Genomic DNA, 17,825 nt, shown 5'->3' with positions numbered 1-17,825 from the left:
ACAAGGGAGCCGTGACAGTGCTTTGGGGCTCCAGCTGTCAGTGTCAGCTCGAACCCTGCATATGTAGTCCTGAAATCTCTGGGTCACCCACTCCCTGGGGTACAGTCACCTAGGTAGACAGTTAGAGGTCCCCTTGGGGAAGGTCTTCCTTGGGCCCCACCTCCTCCAGACCTGCAGATGGGTGCGGGTCAGACCTGGAGCCAGGGGCAGGTTCCCCAGGCACCACCCCTCCGGCCTCACCTTTTGTATTGTGGAGGTTAAGCAGCACCTGTTGGCTGACAGCCATTCTGACCCTAGAGACACTGTGCTCCTGACCCTCTCCACAGCTCCCATCAGGCCACCCCTGTGGTGAGAAGGAGCTTCCACTTAGCCTCTAGGACATAGGGGCCTGTCACCCCCAGGGATATTCCTGTGCCATCTCTCCTGCGTCCACCCTGGCCTGAGAAGACAACACCACTGAACTCCTAATGATGTGGGGGCCCCTCTCACCAGCACCTTCCTGGCAGCCTGGGTAAAGGGCGGCCCTTTGAGGCCCCTCCTGGAGCATAGCTCTCTGATGGCTCACTGACTTCTCAAAATATACCCGCTGCAGCCTGCCCGCATCCCTTGGCTTCTGTGTTCCGTCTCTCCTGTCTGCCGGGGCAACTCCAGGAGCTCCCTGCTGGTGAGTTTGCTCTGACCCCTGGGATCATTGCTTGTTCTAGTTTGCTAATGCTGCCAGAATGCAAAACACCAGAGATGGACTGGCTTTTATAAAAGGGGGGTTATTTGGTTACACAGTTACAGTCTTAAGGCCATAAAGTGTCCAAGGTAACACATCAGCAATCAGGTACCTTCACTGGAGGATGGCCAGTGGTGTCTGGAAAACCTCTGTTAGCTGGGAAGGCACCTGGCTGGCGTCTGCTCCAAAGTTCTGGTTTCAAAATGGCTTTCTCCCAGGACATTCCTCTCTAGGCTGCAGTTCCTCAAAAATGTCACTCTTAGTTGCACTTGGGATATTTGTCCTCTCTTAGCTTCTCCAGAAAAAGAGTCTGCTTTCAACGGCCACCTTCAAACTTTCTCTCATCTGCAGCTCCTGTGCTTTCTTCAAATTGTCCCTCTTGGCTGTAGCTCCTCTTCAAAAGTTCACTCTCAGCTCATTTATATGGCTCCAGTGATCAAGGCCCACCCTGATGGGTGGGGCCACGCCTCCATGGAAATAGCTCATCAGAGTTATCACCTACAGTTGGATGGGGCACATTTCCATGAAAATCTAATCAGCACCAAAACGTCTGCCCCACAAGACTGCATCAGAGAATATGGCTTTTTCTGGGGGACATAATATATTGAAACCGGCATACTGCTCAGTTGTGAAACCCTGTGTGCTGAGAGAGTGTGAGGGACACTTTCAGCCTTGGTATCTGGCCGCCTTGACCGCAGGACCTCAGAGTCCAGCCTCGGCTCCCGCTGGCCCTGTTAGCTAACGAGCAGGGCTCCTGCAGGGTGTGGAGGGCAGGTGGTGAGGGAGCTGCTCCTCAGTCCCCGTCATACTGCCTGTTTCCTTCACGTCTCAGTCCACTGGTGTTAGTTAAAGTCCTCCAAGAAGCAGAGGTTGGGGTGAGATGAGAGGCGAGGCATTGACGGAGGAGAACACTTGTGAGGGTGTTTCAAACACTTGGAGAGAGGGTCGGGAGCGGAGGAGGTGGGCAAGCCACCAGTTTGTAGTACAGCTCTGCCCCTGTGAAGGGCAGCGGGAAGAAAGGAGGGTGGAGCAGGTAGGGTCTCAGCCGTGACCCGGCTGGGAGCTCCCTGGGGAAGCGGCCTTAGCACAGACACTGGGGTGTGTTGCGAGTGCAACCCCGCTCCTGCAGCAGATCTGCGGGGGCTTTTCAGGGCCACCCCCTTGACTCTCTACATAAGGGTTCTGTTCATCAAGGCTTCACTGTCAGGTGTGGGGGCATGCAATTGCAAACATAAAAGTGCTTGAGAGGTGGGTGCTAACCACAAAAGCCTGAGCAGATTAAAAATCTAGGTAACTGCAAAGAAAGCTAGCATAAGGTTGGAGGAACTGAGTGCCACCTAAAGGAGGTTATTGTGCGTTTCTGAGCCAAGCTGAGAGACTGGCGTCAGGGACCTAGAATGAGTCACTTGATGTCAGACAGCTCACCTTCTCGCTCCGGCAGAGTTTCGCTTAACATATCCTGGCCTTGTTTGTCAGATTCCTGAAAATGTGTCAATCACCTGGATTGTCTGTTCGGATAGGTTCATGAATATTCAACAGACTCTGTTCCCTGCTTCAGTAGATCTAGAATCAGAATCTGAGTGTTAACAGGGACATTAGAGGCCTTTACCTGATTTATGTTCTCTTTGCAGTATCCCCCAAAAGCGATCACCCGGCCTTTTCCCACAGGAGACTCACTACCATGTTTTGTTTTCTGAATCAGCGTTATTGATGCAAAGTAAACTTCCCTACGACTTCTTTCTCTTCCCTGTTTTGCCCTCCAGAGCGATCTAGAATAAATCTATTCTCGTTTCCACAATATAGTCCTTTAATCTTTGAAGGCTTAAACCATTCTTAATACATCTTTGAAGTCCCTAATCATTTTTCTCTTTTCTGTATTCATGCCTGTTGGTCAGCATTTGTCTTAAAATGTGGAGCCCAAACCTAAACAAGTGGCAGGTGATATGAACTAAACTATAAGACATCATGCTTAGAGTAATAATGAAGGCTGAGATTTATTGAGCCCTAGGTACCAGGCACATTGTTAAGCATTTTACAAGGATTTTCTAATTCACTCTTCAAGATGATAATTACTATTATCCCCATTTTATAGATGAATAAACTAAGATTTAGGGAGCTGAAAGGTCTGATAGCTTGCAAGCTAACAAGTTCACCTGTCACAGTTCACAGTTGCTACCAGCAGGCGTGAGGTTCCTGGCTCAGAGACAAAGAACTTTATTATTCACAGCAAGAGCAGTCGCCAGAGGGTCCCACAGGGCAGTGGGGGAGGCCCGGGTGGCAACAGTGCTGCAGTGGCTGGGGTCCTGGGGGACAGGAGAGGTGCCCTGAGCCTCGAGAGCCCAAATCTCTTACTGTGAGTAGTCTATTTCCTGTCCTTTGCCCTGGAAGAAGGTTTATTTTTTGTAATTTTGGACAGTGTAAGTCTGCTCTTGCTCTGGAAGAAGACACGCTTTCTGTCTTCTAAGGCTGTCCACGCTAGAAACTCCCTTGAGCAGATAGAACAAAAGCAGTCAGTGTGTCCACTCAGCCTGCGCAGAAAGATGAGCACCTGGAGAATCATCTTCTGAGCAACTTGCTGGGGTAGTTGGAAATCCATCCAAATGAGGAGCTCAGGTTCTTCCTCTCTGCTGAAGGGTGTTAAAGATCTGCCAGCCTGCCCCTCTGTTCTCTAGTGAGCATTTGCGTGAGGAAGGCTCTACTCCTCTCAAAGCCAGACCTCCCCAGGCCTGTTACATGCCCAGCGTTGGAGACATCATAGTAAATGAGAGCCCGGCCCTCAAGGAGCCTCCACGCAGGAAAGAGAGTGTGTTTATGACAATTCCTTCCAGAGGGCTAGGTTAGAGACATATACAAAGGGCTGAAAGATTATCTACCTAATTTCTCCCCAAAACCAGAGGAGACTTGACTTTCAGTTAAAGAAATGTCCAATTAAGAAATATGTGCTGATTCCCAGTGGACAAGTTTTGATTCTGTTGTCTTAGAACATGTTTATCCAGAAACTAACAGATCATAAATGTGACAAACCACAAAAGTATTTACATGTCCTCTTCCTGTGCACATTTCAGGAACCTGAAAATTCTACTGGTCGTCTTGCTGGGAATCATCCCAGTGGGTGTTTATTCTCCTAAGTCTGTTACTAAGGGAAATAGGCCGTTGCTGTGCTCTGCCACTTCCTGACTTCTGCTTAAGGCCTCGGAGCTGGTAGAGGTGTGGTCTTACCGTCCATGGCAACAGCTCTCAGGAGGTGGACAGATACCGTCCGACGTGCAGGAGCAGTGAAGGAAACGATGCTTGGAGTCCCAGGGAAGAGAGAGGAAGGGCATGGAATGTAAACGTTGGGCCTGAGAGGTTTTAAAGCTGTCACAGCTCTTTAAATACGCCAATGCTATTAAAAACACCAATGCTATTAAAAAATTTACAAGTTTTTACCAAACTCCAACCCAGCACTCTGGACTCCTGAAGACAACTATATAATAATGTAGATGACAAGGGGTGACAGTGTGATTGTGAAGACCTTGTGGATCACACCCCCTTTATCTAGTGTATGGATGAGTGGAGGAATGGGGATAAAAACTAAAGGACAAATGGGGTGGGATGGGGGGATGATTTGGGTGTTTTTTTTCACTTTTATTTTTTATTCTTGTTCTGGTTCTTTCTGATGTAAGGAAAATGTTCAGAGATAGATTGTGGTGATGAACGCATAACTGTGTTATCGTACTGCGGACAGTGGATTGTATATCATGGATGATTGTATGGTGTGTGAATGTATTTCAATAAAACTGAATTTAATAAAAAAAAAAAAAATTTACAAGTTTTGTTCAAACATTGGGTCTGAAGAATCGTGTTCCAGCTGGTGGCTGCTGAGGCAGCCGCAGCAGACAGGCCTGGAGAAGCTTCTCCTGAGCATTGTCCACTGGACTCACTCGAGAGCAGGGTCCCTCCTGTCTTACTTGCATCCACACTGTGACCCCAGTATGCCACAGTCATACCTCAAGGTGCTCTCTTGACAGACGCCTTTGGATGAGGGTTGTGAGCGTGAGGACAAGATAACCCGAAAACGAAACACCTGGAACAAAGTAGACTGTGCTGGGGTGTGTGTGTAAATATATATGTACACGTACATGGAGATTTCAAGAAAACGTGAAAATTTAAAGTTTGATTAAGATATAACAGTTTTAAGTTTCAGAGAGTTGTGATTAGCCTGCTATTTGACATCGTGTCATGATGCCGTGGTGCTCTTTCATGCTGTAGGAGCCACACACTCATTCTTGGTGGGAACCCCGAGCTGAGGTGGTGTGTGCCGGCCGTGGGGTCGTGCTGGGCCTGGGGAACTGCTTTCTGAATCTCTGGTGTCCCTTGAAGCCTCGTCCAACAGTGCCGCAGATGGCTCTATTTTGTGTGACTTGGGGAAATCCCAGCAGAAGTGACCCACTTAGAACACATTCCAAGTGTTTGCTTCGTAACCTTTGTTGATTATTTCAAGCAGGTAGCATGGTGGATGCCTGCCCGCACAGTGGGCATGCCTTGTTTAACGTCACCCGGTTTCTTCTGAGAGTCCTGGGTTTTGATTGCATGTGGTGGTTTAGATTTCGATGTGTCCTCTGTTGCTCGGTGCACCTCTTCCCTTCCCTTCTCCCCCCAGGCGTTGCTGTCGAGTGGTAGGGGACTGGTCACGCCCGTGCAGCGTGTCCTGCGCCTGCCTTTCGGAGAGCACCGTCTAACTCTTTAGAAACGGTTTGTTAGTGGAAAAGCAAAATAGCCTTTAAACTCCATGTGAACTAATAATAAAAAAGCTAGTTTCCAAGTTCTCACCTCACTTAGCACAGTGCACCTGTCGGTGCGACACTGCCTGGCTCTGCCCCGTGACCATGTTGTTAGCTCAGCAGCCATGCTGCCCCATTTAAAAATGATCACTCCGGAGCTCGCTAACGGGCGGCACAGATGGCGTGCATGGCTGCTGAGACACAGTGGCACAAGCATGGTGCCTCTTGGCACACAGATGCAGGTGAACCTCCCCATCCACCCCGGGCTGCAGTCACAGACGGCCCAGGGGCAGGCCCTGCACCCGGCTCAGGCTGGAGCATAGTTGACTCGGGTTGTGCATTGTACTTTTTTATGGATTCCCCTCTGAAATCTACCTGCTCCTCAAAAAAACACAACAAACCAACAAAAAAAAACCCCGCAACCCCAGCAGCAAGGTGCGGACAGGAAGATGGCTGCTGAGACTGACTTCCTGCATGCAGAGGCCGCTGCTGGCTTTTTACTCATCGTTTTAATTTGCAGGTTTGCTTTTGTTCATTCCCGGCACTTCAAAGCAAGAATCCAAGCCTCCCAGTTTGCTTTTTGTTTGATTAGCCCAGGAGCATATTATTCTCTAAGTCCCAAGTCACAGATATTGTGCAATTTAAAAGTGGGGTTTTAACTTAGATATTCAGGAAAGTGTTCTAAAAAAGATTGGGGTGTTCCCTGGCTTAAGGCAATGACCATGTCCACTGGGCCCTGCAGCTTCCACCCTGGCCCTCGGCCATGTGCCCCTCAGCTCTGTCTGTCGGAGCCTGGGGTTGGGGTCCCGGAGCAGCACAGTGTGGGGCTCCTCCCCCGGGGCAGACCTGAGGACAGGCTGCGCAGACTTTGCTCTCCACCATTGCTCTCGTGTCCAGACACGCAGCCCTCGGAGTGGTGTGGCTTTCGGAGCAGCTCTGGGGCGTGGTGTCCATCTCCACCAGCCACCCCGAAGCCCACGGGGACCTTGGGGCCAGTCCCTGGTGTTGCCAGTGAGCAGACCCCGGTACTTCTGCATCCGTGGGAAGAGGTCTGTCCTTTACCGGGTCGACACCCATGGAAGCTCAGGGCACCCTCCTGGGCATAGCCAGCTGTCTAGGGAAGGGCAGCCCTGAACCCAGAATATAGGATTCATTTTCATATCTAGAGAAGAAACTCGCATTGTTTTAAGTGCACACAAGCAGCTGCTGTCATTTGGCTCTGAGCAGATGTTAGACCTCCAAAAGCTTCGCTGATAATTAAAATACTAACAGTCAGTGTTCTGCCCCAGCTGCAGGTTCTGTTTACTGTAAATTTGATTTTAATGGTGCCTCTGTGCCGTTACTGAATAGAGGTTTGTTTTTTACCTTACATACAAAAGTGTCTACAATGAAGACAAATGTCTGTTTCCTGCAATTTCCTCGGGAAAGATTTGAAGAAACCATAATATATGAAGGAAACACAAACATGGCTACAAAAGTGAATGTGATCTTTTTATAGGATTAACCAGAAAAAGCAAAAGGGAGAGGCGTTTAATCGGCCTCGTTAGCCTTTTAAAGCCTGCCGGTTGCGGACTGCCATGCGGCCCCCGCAGCACTGGCTGGGCCCCTCCTCTGCGTAATTCCACCTCAGAAAGTGTGTGGCAGGCACAACTTTTGAAAACTTGGTCCTGTCTCCTCCTAATGTGTCACCTGCATTGGGAGTGTGTAAGACTGCCGTAGGGCACTGGGGAAAGGGTCGTTGGGCTGCTTAATTTTCTGATTCTATAATGCAAAGAAGAATGTTGCTCCCAGTTCGCATTCACTGCTGTTTATCTGGTATAGTTTGAAGGTCTCCAGGAAGGCTCTCCCATTCTTGCCTTCTCCCCACATAGGCCTGAAATTCCACAGCTCCTTCTGCAGCCCCTACGCTGCCAACCTGTCACCCCCCACCCCAAAACACAGAAGGTTTGAAGAGCACACACTGCATGCCCCCAGCTGCTGTCGCCTGAGACTGTTGCAGCTGAAACTGCTGAGCTGAGAGGGGGGGGCCCTGCCCCCCCGAAGACCCCTCCCGCCCCGACACCTGAAAATGGACCAGGAGGGTCCCACACAGGGCCCCACCCCACCCCCGCCACGTGCTGAGCAGGGTTGCAGACCCTGGGAGCACCCTCTGCTCCTTGTAAATCAACCGCTGTTGCTAAGAAAGCCTCCTCCTGGGCGAAAGGCAAGCTCAGAGCACTTGACAGTGTAACTTGAAATGCCGTTCCATCACCCTTTGAGGCACGATGGTCTGTCCCAGGATCAGGGTTGCACAGCAGCAGAGAAGGAGTTAACGCTCCCTTCCCCCTCTGCCCTCCCCAGAGCCTGTCAGGTAGCCTTCCAGGCCTCCTCTTACCTGCTGCAGGAGGTGTGCGGGCACAGTTCCCATCATTGAAAGATCTTCGTGCATGAAAATGATAATATATACCTACGGGTCTGATATAATACAAAATTTCCGAGCGTTTGTGACTTTAAAGGTATAATATTGTCTTTTATTCTTTGTCACTCTTCAATGACCATGGAAATACTTAGGCCCATGGAGACTGTTCTGAGAAATTTGGAAACCTGGAAAATTCTGTATTTCTAACTTGATATAAAATTTGTTCTTAGATTTTTTCTGATTATTTTTAGTATTCCTTTTAGAGATCTTAGATGATTATCTTTTGTTGCTACCAATGCTAAATATATTGCTAATGATAAAGGGGAAAAAAGGAGTTTTTCTTAGTTTGTTGTATTTCTGCGGTAATATTTACGTGTTATCTTATGAACTTGTGTAGTCAAATTTATGTGGAAGTGTTTCTCCGAAATAGTATGGACTTAAGTTAATTTTTCATAGAAAAGATTATTTTCCTTCCACATCTCATCTTATAAAACAATGGCTTTCATGTAATTGAGGACAGAGCAATGACTTTTAACTGTAAATTCTTCAGCATATACCTTTGTGTGGCATAAAGCAAATATTTGCCAAAATACTTTTTAATTCTTATGTTGTGATATATTTGACACATCCCTAGGCCAACTCATATTAGCTTTGGTTTTTTAATGACCAGAACAAATCTGTGCTCAGACATAAATCTCACTCATGTAACTACCATATTTAACAAACGTGTCGAAGGCTAAAAATGATTCTTAATGTTGTATCACACGTAACCAAAATATTTCTAAGTCTGTGTTGATTTTAATATCACTGACCAGAGTGCAGTTTCTAGCCCTTGAAAACAGCAGGGAGCCATGAGGCTCTTCCCAGCCCCTGCCGGCCCAGAACACTGACGGGGAGATTGCTTGGATGTTGGGAGAGAGGACTAAGGTCACCCAAACCCACGCCGTCCTTACGACACCAGACAGGCCACTGAAGTCCTGGGCGTGTGTTTTTGCATGGGAAGCTCACGCTGTTTTGCGTTAAAATCAGAGCCCTTCATAATATGTGCCAGCGTGAGGCTGAAGGCATTCCATTTTTCAAAACCAGATTTGAAGGTGAGTTCTGTAACCGGGCATCTTGCAATTATATCAGGTAATTATTATTGTCTATAAAATGAATCAGTTGTAGGGCAATTATTGATACCGATTTGACTAGCTAAACTATATTGGTGACTGCTATTGTAAGCGTAATTTATTCCCTGCTTTGGAATTTCTAAAAGGTTATATTTCATTGAATTTTAATTTGTCATTTATCCTGGTTTCACTTGAAAAACTTATAAGCTTTTGTGACATAAAAATATGGCTCTAATTTATTAGCATATTCTGTTAATGTTTCATTTTAATAGACATTAAGTATGATTTTTTAACATTCTTGTTAAAATTATCTTAAAATTGAAGTGGAGAAAGATTATATGTGGCTGAGAATCACAATGTCACATGTGCCCCAAATTTTTATATGGAAAGTACTTCTTTGTTTTCAGTCACTTGCAAGGTGCTTTAATTGTGACAGTGAACCAACCCAGCTTTTTCAAGTATAGTGCCCTACCACAATGCCAAAAATAAAAAGCCAGCGACACCTGAGATTTCACTTAGCAGCATATAACCATTTAATACAAAGCTTCAAAATTCAAAATGAGTGCTGGCCAGTAGCACCCAAATGCTTTACGGATTTTGTCGGCCCAGGCTTTCACTGGCGACAAGCCTTCCTAATGCCATCTTTATGTGCTTCACGGTGCATGAAATCTACTTTCAGTCTTAGAACTGCTAACGACCTTTGACCCCTTTAGTGGAGACACAATGTGACCTTTCTATTGTCATCAGCTTTCATTCTCCCGAAAATTCTATGAATTTTTATTACAAGTTTCTTTTAAGCCAGGCTGAAGCTTCAGCGAATTACTTGACACAGATGAGATGAAGTTGTGGTGGGAATGTGAGGCAAGTTTTACAGCCGGCGTGTGTGTGTGTATGTGTGTGAAGATCACACAGCCAGCGTCCTACAATGTCATCCCCCAGTAACTGCTGAGCCCACTATTGGATAAATACATCATTTTATGGAACATTGATTGTTCTATAAACCCAATGGAGTATTATGCTCTATGATCAAACCATTTAGATTGTGTGTAGAGCACAGAAAATGCCATATTCAGGATGGTACTAAAAGTGCCATTTGTGTATTTTATGGATGTCATTACAGGGGAAACTTCTCTCTGTAGGCCCTGTTTACTGCAAAATTTTTTAGTCTGTAATGACATTTTTCATTCACAATGTATGCCTTCAAGAGAGGGGGCCCTTGTTTTATTTGTTTCATTCGAGTTTACTGCACAAATTCTGTACATTTTAATTAAATGTAAGCTTAACAAAAGCATAAGGTATTTATTCTGTGGGAAAAAAATGATGACAGTAACAAAAGAATAACATACACATGGAAAGGAAATAGTCAGGTTCTAAACCCTATTTGTGCCTCCCAGAAGCACAGCAGACAACAAAACAGAGCCATTAACACAGTTTTGGGGACAGCCTCTCTCTACAACTTAATCCCTCCATGCTTGTAGGAGAGAGTTGGTTGTTTCCAACTCCAGAGATGTTCACTTTAAAAAGGACAAATAACAAAATTGACAACATTATGATGATATTCCGAACAGTCAGCCTAATTAGAAATCATTTCCCTGAAAACAAATCTTCAACCACTCCCTCCCATCCCCCCAAAAAAAATCTTTTTATTTCAACTGAGTTGTAAACTTCCAATGCATTTAGCTATTTGAAGGGAGCATAATATCTGCATCCTCATGAAAGCAAATGGGACTTCATAAACAGGCACTAAGCTACATTTTAACTTCATCTGCACCTTCCACACACAACCACTTACCCTCCCAAGACAGAGTGGCTATAGATACAGTATTTGATTAGCTACTATTATGGTACTGAAATGTGAGGTTGCCTTTAAATAATGTAAAGTGTAATTGAAATATTATGTGGGATCAACGCTACATTAAAGAATTGTGTTTTAGAGCTATTCCATTTCAAAAATTTGAATTTTAGAGCTATAACAGTCATCAGGCAGTGAAAGACCTGTACTCAAAGTAGTGTTTTCAAAATATCTTATCCTTTGGCCATTTGTATTGTGAGCTCTACTGTTCATATTTACTAGAAAGACCTCAAAAATTGAAGTTGATGTGCCCAATGAATTCTTGGTCATAGTCCGGTTAAAATTTAAAGTTACAGCAGAGATTCACATTAGTTTAAATGACACTTGAACTTCTACATAGCTCAACATTAATTCATTATGGTTGAAATGGAAGAATCTTCAGTGGGTGAATCTTTTTCAATCTGATTGAGGCTGTTACATTTTATAGGTGCTATTTTTCAAAGCGGTACTGACAGCACTCGAAGTTATTAAATTGCTGAATCAGAAGATGGACCTGCAGTTGCATTTATGAACTGATTGATAGCTGGGGCTGTGCAGCGCCGAGGTGCAGTGGTGGTGGTGGCGAGCTTCGTCACAGCCCCTGGTGACGGCGGTGTTTGCCCACGTAGTTTACTTTAATGGTCTGAGAGTGGCTTCACCCACCTCTGGATTCAAATAAATCCAGTGAGCAGTTCAGAGTAACATAATTATCAGGGCTGCAAGAGATTCAGAGGATAATTCTATACCCAAGAGATTTTCCATCCAATTGCAGAGTAAGGAATGGAATTGCTCAGACTCAAACTTGCAGCATTTCTTTCAGAGTCTGCCTAAGAATGGATGCGTGTTCTTTCTTTCCCATCTATAGCCATTTCTCCTCCTTTTAATGTGATGGCATTATGCCCTCTTCTGCAATTAATGGAGGCAGGGGGATAATTTGATAGCTGACGTCTTTGTTTTTGTATCCAGAGTCTTTATTTCCTTTTTTTTTTATCCTTTTGTAATGGTGAATTAGACTGAAATGACCTTGAAATTCAAGAATGGACAGAAACACACTGGCTCAAGCTCAGTGTAATGAAGGCAAGAATATCCTAGGTCGGAAGGCAAGGATGTAGGTGAGAAATTGCAAGCCTCCAGCAGGAAGAACCTGGCAAGCAGTAGACAAAAATCGAGGGGTCCTAGCGGATGTCAGATTGACCAAAGGTCAGCAGACCGTGCCCAGCTTAAACTCAGGCTCCAGGTGAGGTGTGAAACCAGGGTCTCATGGGATGTGCCTCTCTTAGGTGTTCACATAGTGCCCCCAACCCTGACTCCTTCCAGGAGAGAGATTTTAGGGGGAATTAAAATTCAGAAGATGGCAACCCTGGGATTAGGCTAGAGTCCGTGTGCAGTGATTCCTCCTTTTCTTTCTGGGATCCGTAAACTTCAATCTCCTGCTTATCATCTGAACTTCCATCCTCCCTGGGGCAAGACCCTGGGTCCTGGGTGGGTGAAGGGAATGTTTTTCTTCTGTAAAGCAGGAGAGGGGTGAAAGGGAGGTAGGAAAGGGGCTCTCTGCCTCAGGCAGATCAGTTTAAGTGCACTGGAGCTGAGGACCTGGAAATCGAGTCCCTCAAAACCCAGGCACCCACCCAACTTTTGGAAAGTCATCTTGTACCCCTGGGGTCTGAGTACCCCAGCTTGGCAGCACCACCAAGCCATGCGGTTACACTCAGTAAGTGCTTGCTAACTGGAGTGTATAAGGGGACAGGCAGCCTAATTTAGTAGTACCCCATCTCCGTCTTCAGGGGTGGGGGTTCCAGCAGAAAACAGATGTGCTGTGGTCAGGTACTAGCCCAGCTAGACTCACGATCATTGTGGACCCGCCTCTCGGCAGGTTTCATCAGCTGGACGCCAGATGGTTTGCTTCTTCCTCGTCCACACCCACGGCCCGGCCTGCGCCTCGTGCAGCACACGCTCACGTGTATCAGGCCCTGCAGGTCTTTTCTTGACCTAAGATGCTAGGATTCCGTCATCTTCCTGAGATTCAAGGTAGAGAGTTCCCTCGGAAAGAATAACTGTCCACTGGCCCTGATCTTTGTTTAGAGATTGGATTCCTTATACACTCTTCCTTCTCCCTCGGAGGCTGAGAGAACATGGCCCGCCCAAGCGGGGCCTCCTGAAAGCCTTCTCAGCTCAGCTCTTCCTCCCCCTTTCCAAGAATGAGGCTCCCCTCTGGCTTTGCAAGTTAAGGGGAATAAATTGGTGTGAGCGCATGTGAATTTTGATTATTGAACAAGTGAGTGCAGAACTCCTAAACCTCTGTATCAGCATGTGTGGAGTGGGCCCAGGAGTTTGCATGTTTGAAACTTAAAGTATGATTTCACCTGGGCCGTGGTCCTACAGGTGGGCCTGTTCTCCTGGTGAATGTGTTTCAGCAGCTTCTGCAGAATGTTGTGTGAGATAGTGCAGCCAGCTGGGGGGGCGTGCCTTGGTGGAATTGGTGCTTTAACATTAGCTCTGTGTTGAAAGAAATGCTTTCTCCTACCACCAAAGTGGTAAGCAAAACTGTTGTGCTCCTTGTTTTTATAGGATGTTAGCAATACGTAATTCTGACAATTCTTAATCCTTTTTAGGGAGTGGGAAGGGTAAGGATAAAGCTTGCTTTAAAAAAAAATGGCCTACATGAAAGAGGGTAAAAGGGAATATTTCAAAAACATGGTTGTTATTGAGATATCTCTAAAGCGCCGTCAGATGAAAATACTCAATATGAATCATTCTCTTATTCAGGAGAGAAGGAGGCAATAATTAGAAAGCTGATAGAAGATTTTGGATTTAAAAAAGTAAATAGGGCTGTTGGAAGAGTCAGCTCCTGCTTTATGAAAACAAAGCTTACAGTTTGCAGCTAATTTTACCCTGTCAGGGTACTGAAAAACACTGACCCGGCTCGGGGTGGTGCCGCGGGAGGTGAGTGGGCATGTGCCTCGCACGTACTAAGCGCTCCGCAGCCTCATGGTGCACCCCGGCCAGGCCCCTCACCTCTGCCCTGTCCGTCGGTCTCCCCCGGCCTCCCTGCTCCGCTCCATCCCAGACGACAGCTAAAGTCCCCTGGACCCTGAAGATGGGTGAGATGGGCATGAAGCTCCTAGTACTTGGGCAGGTCCAGGGTCCTCTCAGACTCCTCTGGGTTCCTGGGGAGTGGGTGACCCTGTCCTTGGCGACCAGTTCGCAACCCGGAAGGATGTGAAGGGCACCAGAGGCCTTAAGGTGGGACAGGGGACCAGGGTGGGTGGACACAGGCCAGTGGCCTGCAGCTGCTCCGACATGCTTTGGTGACACCAGGCCAAGGAAGGCCACCGACATGGAGAGCGGGTTAACCGTCGATTTTCACGGCCTTTGCTTTTGCCTATTTTGCCCACATCCCAAAGGGCTTATCATGATATTTTCCAAAACAACCACACTGTTTGGGGCTAGCAATGAAGATAATGAATTTCATTCCTTCTGTTACAATTCTAAAATAGATGCATTTGTTTTATTTTCTAGCTTAAAAGCATTCAACAGTTTTCCTCTCTCTACAGCCCCGGGTGCGTCTGCCTCAGCGCCTGTGGGGCCTGGGACACCTGGCCCGAGATAAGCTCCCCATTCGCCCCTCACCCGGACACCCCGCACAGTCCAGCCTTCCTGCCCCGCCGGGGCTGCCTTCTCCCCATCCCTGCAGCCCTCAGTGTCGCCTCCCTGCTGCGCGCTGTCACTGCGGTAGCACGCGTCGCCTCACCTGATGGTGGTTACGGTTTCCTCCACGCCAGGCACTCCACTAAACTTAGAGTCAGACAGGACTCCTGCCCCGGGCACCCCCACTCCCTCTGCACCCTGGGGCCTGCATTCTCGGTCTTGGAGTGGCCGAGGCCATGCGTGGGCATTTGTGCTCCCGGCACCAGCCGGCACACCCGTGTGCTGTGCCCGACGCGTGCCTGCCGCCCAGTGGGTGCTCGCTGCCTTAAGCCCTCATGACCGTGTTCCTTGAAGGTATACACTATTATAAGAGTTAATATACGAGGCTTTCATACTTTTTTGTTGGATAAATATATTTATAATGTTCGTACATTAAGAAAAAGATTTTCTTTGGTTAGAGGACACTGCTACTGACTGCTTACTGAGGTTCACAGTGGTAAACCGATGCAGTAAACCAAAGACTGGATGTTAGAAATGACCGTGACAGGGGGAGTCGACGGGGCCCCTTGCTGGGGACTGCCACAGCCAGCAGTGCCCCATCAGAGCTGTGTCTGGACGGCCACACAGGAGTCTGACTGTGGACGTGCTCATGCCTCTAGGCCGCCTGGGGAGTAGTGCCGCTCGAAGGCCACCCTGGGTCGCGAGTGCAAGCACGAGCGCTCCCTTAAGCAGGCTCCACCACAGTCTCCCCTCGAGGTCTCAGAGCTTTTGCCGGAGCCTCTGTCTGCGTCTGAGGCCGCGGGTCGTTGTTCTGATCTAACTGGTCACTGTCTTCCATAGGCATTGTCTCCAAGTCCTATGAGTGCCGGCTGCGGGGACAGGGGGCCGCCTTCGTGGAGACAGACAGCCCCTTCACCGCCGCAGCCCTGGCAGAGGAGCTCCCAGCCAGAGACAAGTCTCCCCGTGGCAGCCGGCGGCCGGCCCCACCTGCCGAGCACGTGCAGCAGGTCATCATCATCCAGGGCTACGACGGGGACTTTGCCCTCGACGCCTCTGTGGAGGAGACGGCAGCCGCCACCCTGCAGACGCTAGCCATGGCCGGCCAGGTGGCGAGGGTGGTGCACATCACCGAGGACGGCCAGGTCATCTCCAGCAGCCAGGGCGGCCCAGCCGCCGGCAGCGTGGGGCCAGGGCCGCTCCTGCCGGAGCAGCTGGCCAGCGGGGCAACCCAGGTGGTCGTAGTGGGCAGCTCGGTGGACGAGAACGACGACGAGGCCGTGGGCTCCAGCGGCACTGTGCTACAGCAGGTGACAAAGCAGGAGATGCTGGGTCTCTCTGAGGCCGGGGTGCCTGCCCCCGACTCCTCATCAGCACTCGATGCGCTGCTCTGCGCGGTCTCCGAGTTGGGGGAGGTGGGCGGCAGGACCGGGCACGCCGAGAAAAGCAGGCTCAGTCCTGAGGTGCTGCTGCAGCTGCCACTGCAGGAGGTGCCCCCCACGCCTGCCGGCCCCGAGGCCCCCGAGGCCCAGCTGTTCCCAGACATCCAGGAGGGCCCAGCAGATGCGGGGCCACTGGACATGCTGACCCAGGTGGTCCGGCCCTCGGCCGTCATCGCCTCTCAGGAGAGAGCCCAGATGGCCTTCAAGAAGGTGGTGCAGGGAGTGCTCCAGTTCGCCGTGTGCGACTCGACGGCAGCCGACCAGCTGCTCAAGGAGGGCGTCACGCAGGTCATTGTCAACGAGGAGGGCACTGTGCACATGGTGGCCAGGGAGGGCTCCCAGATCCTCATGCAGGAGGCGGGGGCGCCCGGCCTGCGCGTGCCAGGGGAGCACGTGGATCTGGTGGCGGCCGACGGGGAGATCTCGCAGATCATCGTCACCGAAGAGCTGGTGCAGGCCATGGTCCAGGGGTCCCCTGGCCACTTCCCCGAGGGCACCACGCACTACATCGTGACGGAGCTGCCACCGGGGGCACAGGACGCACCGGGCGTGTTTGCACACGCGGTGCTCGAGGCGGCCGAGGCCCAGGAGGCGCTGCAGGCTGGGGCCGCACTGGACACTGGGGTCCCGGGCCCCGAGCCGCTGACAAGCATGGTCATCTACACGCAGGGGCCCACACCAGCTGCCATCCGGGGCCCCCGCGAGTGGGACGCGCAGGACCAGCAGCCCGAGGCCTAGGCCGCTGCCCGCCGCTCTCCCCACGAGGACCGGGCCAGCCTCCAACGGGAGAAGCCAGCTTCCTATTTGCTTTTTCCACGAATGTTTCCCACCGCAGTTGTCAACAGATTGTGCCCCAGTGGCGGAAAAGTCAGAAAAATATATCTTATGGCTTGGGACATGCCTGTCTTGCAGTCAAGCATGTAGCTATTTAACATTTTATTATATATTTGGTTAAAAATTCAGCTACAATTATTGTCATGAAGTAGTTAACTTCTTTTTTTTTTTTTTCTTTGCAATTTTAGGATCAACGTGTCCCCAGACCAAAGGAAACCTGTTCATTTCTTGTATAAATTCCTCAATTCCAGTATTTCATGTATTCGCCATTGCTTTGGTTGTGTTCTGCATAAACTGCATAAAAGAAATCCTTTTATTTAAGCCTAGGATTAATAAAAGTCATGAAGTTTATATTCAGTTAAAATATACCTTGGTTAAGACAACTTGATGCTTCTCACTTTGACTTAGTTTCGTACAATAAAGTCTATATATGAAATGTGCATTCTGGAAAATATTGTTCATACCAATATTTTGCTTTTTATAACAAATGTTTGTTCATTTCAGTATCATTTTTGCAGGATTTATTTGTGATTCATGTCAACATGAAAAATCTGACATTAAACATTAACAAGTAGAAAAACATGACCCTGTAACCATTACTTTGACCAGGATTATCTGTGTTTAGTTGTGGATTTACTGCAACTGTTGAATCCAAGTTTATGTTCCAGTAATTTTTCTTGAGACAATTGCTCTCACTTCCTTTTCAAAATTGTCAGATAATCCTCACCCCCACACAGGAAGGTTGTTTCTGTTTTGTTTTTGTTTGTTTGAAATAAAATTATACTGTTGAGAGAGCGTGATGATTCATTTCAAGCAGTCACCGCAGGCCGCGCACGCGGAGGGAAGCAGTGCTCTGTCTGGCATTGTCCGGGCCCTCCCTGCCCTCTGCCGGGTGACCTCGCACACCCCGGCACTGCCTCCCGGACGTGTGCGGTGTGAGCCCCCCGGTCCCGAGGGCAGCGGCAGAGCCCGTCGTGATTGGTGTCCAAACATTCTGAAGCACGGACACGGGAGGAAGGCGAGATGGAACCTTCTTTGTTTCAGTAGACGTGCCAGTTAGAATACCTCCTGGAGAAAGC

The 17,825-nt window shown here is 48.6% G+C and overlaps 1 protein-coding gene across 4 annotated transcripts in view; it reads left to right on the top strand.

The window, feature by feature from the left end:
* The window catches only part of ZNF407 (zinc finger protein 407), a 525,354-nt gene extending 507,814 nt beyond the window's left edge, over positions 1-17,540 (top strand). For 3 of the 4 annotated variants that reach the window (XM_037806409.1, XM_037806411.1, XM_037806410.1), the window contains exon 9: positions 15,314-17,540. In XM_037806409.1, the coding sequence (XP_037662337.1) occupies positions 15,314-16,650 (1,337 nt within the window). In that variant the 3' untranslated portion in view covers positions 16,651-17,540. The remainder of the gene's footprint in view (positions 1-15,313) is intronic. The other variant, XR_005212254.1, reaches the window with a different exon arrangement.
* The last annotated feature ends 285 nt before the right edge of the window (positions 17,541-17,825 follow it).

Source organism: Choloepus didactylus, chromosome 16 (genome assembly GCF_015220235.1).
Source record: "Choloepus didactylus isolate mChoDid1 chromosome 16, mChoDid1.pri, whole genome shotgun sequence".
Taxonomy (NCBI): Eukaryota; Metazoa; Chordata; class Mammalia; order Pilosa; family Megalonychidae; genus Choloepus; species Choloepus didactylus.
The sequence above is the reverse complement of the archived record's forward strand: the minus strand, read 5'-3'. Positions and strand labels throughout refer to the sequence as shown.